Raw genomic sequence first — 11,513 nt, forward strand, 5'->3', positions numbered from 1 at the left:
TACATAGGACTGCAGGTGACATCTACTACATTATCTGTACTCAGAGAGCTGTCACTGTGTTATCTGTGGTTTTACATAGGACTGCAGGTGACATCTACCACATTATCTGTATCCAGAGATATCACTGTTATCTGTGCTGTTGCATAGGACTGCAGGTGACATCTACTACATTATCTTTACTCAGAGAGCTGTCACTGTGTTATCTGTGGTTTTACATAGGACTGCAGGTGACATCTACCACATTATCTGTATCCAGAGATATCACTGTTATCTGTAGTGTTACATAGGACTGCAGGTAACATCTACTACATTATCCATACTCAGAGACTTATCACTGTTATCTGTGGTGTTACATAGGACTGCAGGTGAAATCTACTCCATTATCTGTACTCAGAGAGTTATTACTGTGTAATATGTGCTGTTACATAGGACTGCAGGTGACATTTGCTACATTATCTCTACTCAGAGAGTTATCACAGTTATCTGTGCTGTTACATAGGACTGAAGGTGACATCTACTACATTATCTGTATTCAGAGAGTTATCATTGTGTTATCTGTGGTGTTACATAGGACTGCAGGTGACATCTACTCCATTACCTGCCCTCAGAGAGATATATCTGTGGTGTTACATAGGACTGCAGGTGACATCTACTCCATTACCTGACCTCAGAGAGATATATCTGTGGTGTTACATAGGACTGCAGGTGACATCTACTCCATTACCTGCCCTCAGAGAGATATATCTGTGCTGTTACATAGGACTGCAGGTGACATCTACTACATTATCCATACTCAGAGACTTATCACTGTTATCTGTGGTGTTACATAGGACTGCAGGTGAAATCTACTCCTTTTTCTGTACTCAGAGAGTTATTACTGTGTAATATGTGCTGTTACATAGGACTGCAGGTGACATCTGCTACATTATCTCTACTCGGAGAGTTATCACTGTTATCTGTGGTGTTACATAGGACTGCAGGTGACATCTACTACATTATCTGTACTCGGAGGGCTATCACTGTGTTATCTGTGGTGTTACATAGGACTGCAGGTGACACGCATTGTGCAGTTATTTCCCCCTTCTATATGTGAGGTGTTTGTCGCAGTTCACACCAGTAATCGCAGCTGTTTCTGTATGAAGATCTCATTTATTGGAGGAAGGTGACGTTCGTTCGCCTGGTGGTCGGGTGATTTCTGGAGAAGGATCTGTCCACCCCTCACTTCATGAAATAAAGCTCAGGGCGCAGGATGATGACCCTCGGGGCGCACGGGTCACCGCTGGAGGGAGCGTCAGAGTCACGTCCTGACCTGGCAGCCGAGGTCTGGTCAGCTGGACACACCACTGACTTCTGGGGATGGGGCCCCCGACTCTCCCCTCGGAGGACCGGCATGTTCCATTGTCCCCTATTCTGAACACAGGTAGAGTGTTTCTGTCTGAGGGATGCGGGAGGCTGGACGCCGCACCTTATGCCATCTGCTCTCGGTGTCATCATCTTTATTAGAAGATGGGGGTTGTTGTCCGCTGCTGTGGGGGGCAGTCGTGGGGTCTTCTCTCCAGGTTCTTGTTCTCGGCGTCTCCTCCCATCGGATGCAGGCGACGGCCCATCCTGCTTCACCTGCCAGCGCTTTCCTCTGTGGGTTCCGGGGGCCTCAGTTCTGAGCTGCTTTCCGGAATGCGGCCTCCTCTGTGGGTGAAGCAAAACAAAATGACAATTACAGATGCCCCCCAAAATCAGAGGGCCCCCATCTGCCTCCAGCCTTCCTCTGCTTTCATGGAGGGTGAGGGCCACCCCACTAGACTGACAGTGCCGAGTATGAGATGATGTGACTGGAGTATAAGACAGGATGTGATTGCAGCTCTGCCTGTGACTGGAGATGAAGTGTGCAGCTCTGGAGTATAAGACAGGATGTGATTGCAGCTCTGCCTGTGACTGGAGATGAAGTGTGCAGCTCTGGCTGTGACTGGAGATGAAGTGTGCAGCTCTGGATGGGACTGGAGATGAAGTGTGCAGCTCTGGATGGGACTGGAGATGACGTGTGCAGCTCTGGATGGGACTGGAGATGACGTGTGCAGCTCTGGATGGGACTGGAGATGACATGTGCAGCTCTGGATGGGACTGGAGATGATGTGTGCAGCTCTGGATGGGACTGGAGATGACGTGTGCAGCTCTGGATGGGACTGGAGATGACATGTGCAGCTCTGGATGGGACTGGAGATGATGTGTGCAGCTCTGGATGGGACTGGAGATGATGTGTTTGGTACCTGCTGTGTCGTGAGCGCTCATTGGTCGGGACGCGACCTCTCGCAGCTCCTGCAGCCACTCCTTCTGCTCCTTGATGTTCTCACAGGTGAAGATGAATTCCCGCTGCGGTGTCCGGATGGTGATTCCCGCCTCCCACTTCTTCCCTCTCATTCCACTTGGCAAATCCCCCGTTACCTGGTACCCGGCCTCGCTGCTCCCAATGAAGACCCTGCCCTGTTCATAGGGGTCCTGCAAACACAGTTATACATAGGTCACATCCCATGGTTCTAGAGCAGTCTGGAGCTGATACACGGATCACATTCCATGGATCTAGAGCAGTCTGGAGCTGACACACAGGTCACATCTCATGGTTCTAGAGCAGTTGAGATGAAACATGCCCGCTCATGGTTCTAGAGCAGTCTGAAGCTCACACAGGTCACATCTCATGGTTCTAGAGCAGTCTGGAGCCAACACGCACACAACTCATGGTTCTGGAGCTGACACACGGGTCGTATCTCATTTTTCTAGAGCAGTCTGGATACATGCCAGCTTATGGTTCTAGAACAGACAGGAGCTGACACACACACACACGTCGCAGCTCATGGTTCTAGAGCAGTAGGTAGTTGATATACACAGGTCACCTCTCATGGTTCTAGAGCAGTCGGTAGTTGATATACACAGGTCAAATCTCATTGTTCTAGAGCAGTTGAGATGAAACATGCCCGCTCATGGTTCTAGAGCAGTCTGGAGCTCACACAGGTCTCATCTCATGGGTCTGGAGCTGACACACAGGTCACATCCCATGGTCCTAGAGCAGTTAGGAGCTGACACACACACACACACACACCGGTCACATCTCATGGTTCTAGAGCAGTCTGGAGCCAACACGCACACAACTCATGGTTCTGGAGCTGACACACTGGTCATATCTCATTTTTCTAGAGCAGTCTGGATACATGCCAGCTTATGGTTCTAGAACAGGCAGGAGCTGACACACACACACACACACACACACACGTCGCAGCTCATGGTTCTAGAGCAGTAGGTAGTTGATATACACAGGTCACCTCTCATGGTTCTAGAGCAGCAGGTAGTTGACATACACAATATCTCCCGGTTCTAGAGCAGTCCAGGACTCACCAGCGGTTTCTTGTAGTACAGCAGCTTCCTCTCCTCTGAGTCCAGGTTGAACCACCGTTTCTTGAAGGGTTCTTTCTGCTGCAGAAGAAGGGGTGAGAGGCGGGTTAACGGGAGCGTAATAACTGATAACCGTGCGGTCCGCTGTGTGACCAGCAGAGCCCACAGTACAGAAGATGGGGGGCACTCACAGTGGGTCCGGTCTTCTCCATGTATCCACATTTGGTGTAACTGCGGGTGATCTTCGGTATTAACTAGAAAACAGAACGCAGGGTCACATGACAGTAATGGCGGCCGGGGGTTGATGTGTCCGTTCCCTGAACACTTTGGACAACACTAAGATGCCTCAAATCTTCAGATGGGGAGTATGAGGCGCCCACCGCCCGTGCCCTCTGCGCTGCACATATTCTCATCCTCCTCATCATGTGTAATGTCAGGCCCCACTGTGTTCCACGTGTAATGTCAGGCCCCACTGTGTGCCACGTGTAATGTCAGGCCTTGTCATGTGCCACATGTAATGTCAGGCCCCACTGTGTGCCACGTGTAATGTCAGGCCCCACTGTGTGCCTCGTGTAAGGTCAGGCCTCGTCATGTTCCACGTGTAAGGTCAAGCTCTGTCATGTTCCACGTGTAATGTCAAGCCTCGTCATGTTCCACGTGTAATGTCAGGCCTCGTCATGTTCCACGTGTAAGGACAGGCCTCGTCATGTTCCACGTGTAAGGTCAGGCCTCGTCATGTGCCGAGTCTCCTAGGAGCAGTTAATAAAGAAGCTTTCAGTAATTTGCTTCCTCCTCAGTCCTCGGGGACTCCCCGACACTTCCCAGCACCCTCTGCCGCAGGGAGCACCCGCTTCTTCCCTCCGGAGTTGTGAGGAATGTGGTCGGGCCGGTTCACCAGACACGGATACCGATTCCAACCCCCCCTTACCCAGCAGATGATCCTCGCTGCCAGTCAGCGCTGCCAGTGCCAGCGGCGAGGGGTCGCACATACCATTCTCCCCAGCGCTGGACGACAGGAGCAGAACAATACACAACACGAACGCCACAAGCGAGGGGATGGGGGGGACCACCGGCAAACAGACGCATCCCTCTCACCTCCTGCTCCGGAACATCTGGAAATGCCTTCTTGAGGTAGCGGAAGCGTGCTGAGCGGAGGACATTATACCAGGTGACAATCTCCTGCCATCACAAGACAAGCATTAGAAGACATAAAGTTGTGAGGGGCGAGCGGGGGAGGGATGGGCACTCACCGCCCCGTCCTCATGATACACGTATACACTTCTGGTCCGCCCGCCGTGCACACACGTGATCTCCAGCCCATGCTCATGCTTCATCTTCTCACATTGGAACATGGCATTCAGACTCTTAATAGCAAATGTCCCCTTTGGTTCAAAACGCTGAGGAAGAGAAAACACAGGAGCTGACGCCCAAAAATACCAGACTACACACCCCAAGATTCAGGCATGACGTGTCCCCCTGGTCCATCCTCACTGGCACCCCTGATCTCACATCTTGACACTGAACTTTTCAGCACCTAGCTCCAATTTGTGACATGTGGGAGGGGCATAACAGCCAGGCTGAAAGCAACATGAAACCTCAGAAACCAGGTGTGGGATGATCGTGCCATGCCTTCTGTTCATCGATGTGTCAGTTACCACCACTTCTCACAAACAGAGGACAGAATCCTTCAGCTGAGAGGCCTCAGTTTATCACTCCGGCAGATCACTGCTCTCCTAGGCCAAGATGTCAGCACTGGTCTAGGGCGGAAAACAGCGTCTACACAAACCATCAGAAGGCACCTGCAGGAAATTAGGTCACAAGCCAGCGTCCAGCTACCAGTTCCACTGACCTCACAAAGCGGCTCTCAAAGCCTATCATGGAGGCTGGAGTGGAGGTCCTACTTTTGTCTTGGTTGTAATGATGACAGGAGATTGGTCTGAAGATCATGTGTGCAACGTCATGAAGAGGTCCTTACCAGGAAACGTCACACCAGTTCTACTCTCAGAATTATGGTGTGGGGTGGTATAATGTACGGTAGCCGGACCCCTCAGCTCGGCGTCACATTGATCTGGTCATAGAAGCAGTCGGCCGGCCATTAGCCCAAAGTGTCCCAGGAGCTATTATTCAACAGGACAACGCCAGGCCGCATGTTGCTCGTGCTATGAACAGCCTGTGTGGCCTAAACCTGCCACCATGGCCTGCAGCATCTCCAGACTTATCTCCCTTCGAGCACATCTGGGAGGTCATTGGTCAGCAATTGTAAAGGGAGCTGCCAACAGTGGATCTTGATCATTTGCGTGCCCAAGTGCCTTCAGCCATTAATAACCTTACTGATGGCTGCCAAGGCGTGGATTTCTACATGTGGCGCTCATACATACACATACCATTAACACGTCTACCAATCCTGTAAGTTCCAGACTTCTGCGACTTTTCCATCTTGGTGCTAACAATACTCAACATTAAAAATAGAAGGGTGAGTAGGGGAGGTGTACCCGGTGGTTTCAGCCCAACTGAACAGGGGCCAGCGCAGGGGACGACCAGCAGATGAGAAAAGGAGCTTTATTGGTGGGTAGAAAACAGACTTATTGAGTCAGACTGTCACGCCCTATGTTGTGTGCGCCGTGTGACGGTTGCCATGCATGCTGTATCCTGCTGCAACGTGTTGTTGTTGTTGCATGTGTGCACATTCCCTTTAAGGCGTTTCCTTTCCTCCTGGTGGGCTCGGGGTTAAGTTGTGTGCGTGGGTGAGCTGTGTGTGGTCTCTTTATATATCCTTGCTTTGAGACTGAGATCAGTTGGATGCTTGCCTTTGTTGGAGTAGGAGCTTGCTCCTAGCTCTTTGTCATCTGAGTGCCATCCTAGTTGTCATACTGTCTCGGTGGAGAGTTTCCCCAACTCCCCACCGTACAATGAGGAGGCAACAGGTAAGCAACAAGGCCAGGAGGAGGAATAAGGGAGCAGGTCACCTCCTACAGCATCCCTAATTCTGACCCTGACTCCTAACCGTATGAGCCAACCCAGATGGTAGGAGGGCTCATACTCTGGAACCTCGGGGCCCTTCTAACCCTTAAGAAATCCCTGGACTAGGAGCAGAGTAAAGACGACCTGTTCCTCCAAAACACGAACGAACAGGAGTCTCCACCGGCCAAGCTGCAAAGAAACTGAATACAGCATATGGAATTGGCAGGTAAACGACAAATACAACACACTTACCTGCCACAGGCACACCGACTGGAACCCGTGCACAAGTGCTGATGTCCACACACATAAAGTCTGATGTCCACAGCACATACAACAACCACACAGGTAACCAGAACACACATAGCTGCGTACGGTCAATTGGTGCCCCCTCCGGGGAACCAGAGACCCTCTTCCGGAGAATACAACGTTAGACAGGGGAATGTCTAGCAAACATGCTGGACACCAAACACCACCAGACATGTAACACCAAACTAGACATACAAACACCCAGAACATAATCCACTCAAGACAAATAGGGATAGGAAGAGAAGGAGACACTGGGATGACATTGATGACAACTAGGCTGGCACTCAGATGACAAAGAGCTAGGAGCAAGCTCCTACTCCAACAAAGGCAAGCATCCAACTGATCTCAGTCTCAAAGCAAGGATATATAAAGAGACAAGAGACCTCACCAACGCACACAACTTAACCCCGAGCCCACCAGGAGGGAAGGAAAAGCCTTAAAGAGAAAGCGCACACATGCAACAACAACACGTTGCAGCAGGAAACAGCATGCATGGCAACCGTGTCATGGCACACACAACATAGGCCGTGACACAGACCTTCCATCTGGCTTAGACCTTTCCACTGACTGTGTCGAGAGCCGTTGTTACTGAACCTGTTCTTGGGTCCATCACTTTGGGCAGTAAAATCCTCCAGATCAGTACAGTTCCTTTTTTTTTGCTTGAACCCTGGCTGAAGGGTAAATTCTTCTTCCATTTCTTGTAATGTGAACTCCGGTAGTCTAGGTAGCTCTTTCCATCAACCTTCTTAAAAAATGTTCTCGTCTTCATCTGAGATTGGTAGTGAAAACGGATCAAGTCCAGGAACTGGATGAATGCATGGGAATTATAGGCCACAAGTGGGACACAAATTGTGATGCATCTTGTGCAGTGCCGTTCCAAATCAGTAGAAGGTCATCTATATAACGCTTCTAGACGAGGATCTTCTCTCGCCATGGGTAGTTTTCATAGATGTTTTTGTTCTCAAAGAGGCCAATAAACAGGTTTGTGAAGCAAGGCACGAAACGCGTTCCCATAGCGGTCCCTTTCTTTTTTCTATCTAGCCTTCCTTCGAATGCGAAACGGATGGCTTTGGTGACCTGAACACCTGTTGATGGAAACAGCTACCTAGAGTTCACATTACAAGAAATTGAAAAAGAATTTACCCTTCAGTCAGATTTCAAGCGAATAAGAAGGAACTGTAAAGATCTGGAGGATTTTACAGCCCAAAGTGATGGACCCAAAACCAGGTTCAGTAACAACGGCTCCCGACACAGTCAGTGGAAAGGTCTAAGCTAGATGGAATGAGTCTATTTTCTACCCACCAATAAAGCTCCTTTTGTCATCTGCTGGTCGTCCCCTATGCCGGCCCCAGCTGAGTTGGGCTGAAACCACTGGGTACACCTCCCCTACTCACCCTTCTATTCTTCAAATTCTATTCTCTGGGGGTTTGGCACTGGCTGCAGCGACCTCATCATCTCCACCTACGAACCCTACATCTCAAACGCGCTCACCGGTGAGTGCATGCACATCGCTCCAGGGATTGAGAAGCCACTAACCATACGAATGCCTTCTCTCTCTCACCATTAGAAATGCATGTTACTGTGGCGGGGACAGAGACCGGTGGTTGTCCTGGGAGAAAAGCGGCGCCGGTAACACACTCACTTTCTCTTTAGTGTAATACTTCAGCAAGCCCTCGCTCTCGGAGAAGATGAACAGTCTCTTTAAAAACTGCCCATTGTCTCGCCCTTTCTTCCACAGGAAGCCTTCTTTATAGTCTGTCAGACACAATATGGAGGGCATGTTACCGTTGAGCACACACAGCAGACGCGGGGCACTCTAACCCTAAAAGATGGCTCTAACAATAAAAGGCGCTTACCGACTGCGTACAGGGACTTTTTATTGGATATGAACTCTCGCCGCTCGTATTTTGCTCGGATCCATTGTTCCCTCAACACCCTAAAGGGAGAAAACAACAATGGTCACCATAATAGCTCGATCCCATGAGCAGGATAAAGTGGTCGGTGAGGGAGGGGGGGAATCCAGTGAGGGGGGGGGGCGCAGCCAGTGATGGGGGTGTCCAGTGAGGGGGGGCGAGGCCAGTGAGGGGGGTGGGGGGTGTACGGTGAGGGGGGGCGCAGCCAGTGAGGGGGATGGGGGTGTCCAGTGAGGGGGGGCGCAGCCAGTGAGGGGGATGGGGGTGTCCAGTGAGGGGGGGCGCAGCCAGTGAGGGGGATGGGGGGTGTCCAGTGAGGGGGGGCGCAGCCAGTGAGGGGGATAGGGGGTGTCCAGTGAGGGGGGGCGCAGCCAGTGAGGGGGATGGGGGGTGTCCAGTGAGGGGGGGCGCAGCCAGTGAGGGGGATAGGGGGTGTCCAGTGAGGGGGGGCGCAGCCAGTGAGGGGGATGGGGGTGTCCAGTGAGGGGGGAAACAGCCAGTGCAATGTTTCAGGGACCGTCAGTAACTTCCACTGTCCCCCAACGCTTGTTGTGATCTCTATGGAGAATATCTCCTGCACCAGTACACGTCACACAAGATCACATACGTGTGCTACACACACCTGCAGTCCTTTTCAGTAGGTTTGTAATAAAATGGAGGCACAACGGCTTCATATTCATCTCTGGCCTTCTTATTCCCGTGACATCGCATGAACTGAGGGCGAAAAACACACAAAAAATAATGAATGCAATTAAATAATATAGAGGAGGGGTCCAGTATATAACAGTACATGGAGTATACAGGAGTGTATATAGTATGACAGGAGGATATAGAGGAGGGGTCCAGTATATAACAGTACATGGAATATACAGGAGTGTATATAGTATGACAGGAGGATATAGAGGAGGGGTCCAGTATATAACAGTACATGGAATATACAGGAGTGTATATAGTATGACAGGAGGATATAGAGGAGGGGTCCAGTATATAACAGTACATGGAGTATACAGGAGTGTACAGAGTATGAAAGGAGGATATAGAGGAGGGGTCCAGTATAAAACAGTACATGGAGTATACAGGAGTGTATAGAGTATGACAGGAGGATATAGAGGAGGGGTCCAGTATATAACAGTACATGGAATATACAGGAGTGTATATAATATGACAGGAGGATATAGGGAAGGGGTCCAGTATATAACATTACATGGAGTATACAGGAGTGTATACAGTATGAAAGGAGGATATAGAGGAGGGGTCCAGGATATAACAGTACATGGAATATACAGGAGTGTATATAGTATGACAGGAGGATATAGAGGAGGGGTCCAGTATATAACAGTACATGGAGTATACAGGAGTGTATAGAGTATGAAAGGAGGATATAGAGGAGGGGTCCAGTATAAAACAGTACATGGAATATACAGGAGTGTATATAATATGACAGGAGGATATAGGGAAGGGGTCCAGTATAAAACAGTACATGGAGTATACAGGAGTGTATATAGTATGACAGGAGGATATAGAGGAGGGGTCCAGTATATAACAGTACATGGAGTATACAGGAGTGTATATAATATGACAGGAGGATATAGGGAAGGGGTCCAGTATAAAACAGTACATGGAATATACAGGAGTGTATACAGTATGACAGGAGGATATAGAGGAGGGGTCCAGTATATAACAGTACATGGAGTATACAGGAGTGTATATAGTATGACAGGAGGATATAGGGAAGGGGTCCAGTATATAAGTACATGGAATATACAGGAGTGTATACAGTATGACAGGAGGATATAGAGGAGGGGTCCAGTATATAACAGTACATGGAGTATACAGGAGTGTATATAGTATGACAGGAGGATATAGAGGAGGGGTCCAGTATATAACAGTACATGGAGTATACAGGAGTGTATATAGTATGACAGGAGGATATAGAGGAGGGGTCGAGTATATAACAGTACATGGAATATACAGGAGTGTATATAGTATGACAGGAGGATATAGAGGAGGGGTCCAGTATATAACAGTACATGGAATATACAGGAGTGTATATAGTATGACAGGAGGATATAGAGGAGGGGTCCAGTATATAACAGTACATGGAGTATACAGGAGTGTATATAGTATGACAGGAGGATATAGAGGAGGGGTCCAGTATATAACAGTACATGGAATATACAGGAGTGTATATAGTATGACAGGAGGATATAGAGGAGGGGTCCAGTATATAACAGTACATGGAATATACAGGAGTGTATATAGTATGACAGGAGGATATAGAGGAGGGGTCCAGTATATAACAGTACATGGAATATACAGGAGTGTATATAGTATGACAGGAGGATATAGAGGAGGGGTCCAGTATATAACAGTACATGGAGTATACAGGAGTGTATATAGTATGACAGGAGGATATAGAGGAGGGGTCGAGTATATAACAGTACATGGAATATACAGGAGTGTATATAGTATGACAGGAGGATATAGAGGAGGGGTCCAGTATATAACAGTACATGGAGTATACATGAGTGTATATAGTATGACAGGAGGATATAGAGGAGGGGTCCGTATATAACAGTACATGGAATATACAGGAGTGTATATAGTATGACAGGAGGATATAGAGGAGGGGTCCAGTATATAACAGTACATGGAGTATACAGGAGTGTACATAGTATGAAAGGAGGATATAGAGGAGGGGTCCAGTATATAACAGTACATGGAGTATACAGGAGTGTATAGAGTATGACAGGAGGATATAGAGGAGGGGTCCGAGTATATAACAGTACATGGAATATACAGGAGTGTATATAATATGACAGGAGGATATAGGGAAGGGGTCCAGTATATAACATTACATGGAGTATACAGGAGTGTATAGAGTATGACAGGAGGATATAGAGGAGGGGTCCAGTATATAACAGTACATGGAGTATACAGGAGTGTATAGAG

At 48.9% G+C, this 11,513-nt stretch overlaps 1 protein-coding gene across 2 annotated transcripts; it reads right to left on the bottom strand.

Moving 5' to 3' along the window:
* Window positions 1–1,127: 1,127 nt before the first annotated feature.
* On the bottom strand, window positions 1,128–10,044 carry LOC122923407 (arf-GAP with dual PH domain-containing protein 2-like). Of its 2 annotated transcripts, none has more exons than XM_044274209.1 (9): window positions 9,184–10,044; window positions 8,505–8,584; window positions 8,291–8,403; window positions 4,632–4,778; window positions 4,477–4,560; window positions 3,573–3,635; window positions 3,385–3,459; window positions 2,265–2,493; window positions 1,128–1,686 (listed from the first exon to the last, which is right to left on the bottom strand). In XM_044274209.1, exons 1-9 carry the CDS (start codon window positions 9,696–9,698, stop codon window positions 1,652–1,654), a joined length of 1,341 nt encoding a protein of 446 aa, XP_044130144.1. In that variant the 5' UTR covers window positions 9,699–10,044; the 3' UTR covers window positions 1,128–1,651. The 2 variants fall into 2 exon arrangements, with proteins under 2 accessions (XP_044130144.1, XP_044130143.1); XM_044274208.1 differs by having other exon boundaries at window positions 3,385–3,462; window positions 9,184–9,905.
* Window positions 10,045–11,513: the final 1,469 nt, after the last annotated feature.

Source organism: Bufo gargarizans, unplaced genomic scaffold (assembly GCF_014858855.1).
Source record: "Bufo gargarizans isolate SCDJY-AF-19 unplaced genomic scaffold, ASM1485885v1 original_scaffold_1577_pilon, whole genome shotgun sequence".
Taxonomy (NCBI): domain Eukaryota; kingdom Metazoa; phylum Chordata; class Amphibia; order Anura; family Bufonidae; genus Bufo; species Bufo gargarizans.

Coding starts and splice junctions, on each gene's coding strand:
- LOC122923407 (XM_044274208.1), bottom strand. CDS start 9,698: ATGTACTGTTATATACTGGACCCCTCCTCTATATCCTCCTGTCATACT. Junction 3,636..4,476: donor CAGATGTTCCGGAGCAGGAG/GTGAGAGGGATG, acceptor TCTGTTTTCTAG/TTAATACCGAAGATCACCCG. Junction 2,494..3,384: donor TGTACTACAAGAAACCGCTG/GTGAGTCCTGGA, acceptor CTGTGTTTGCAG/GACCCCTATGAACAGGGCAG.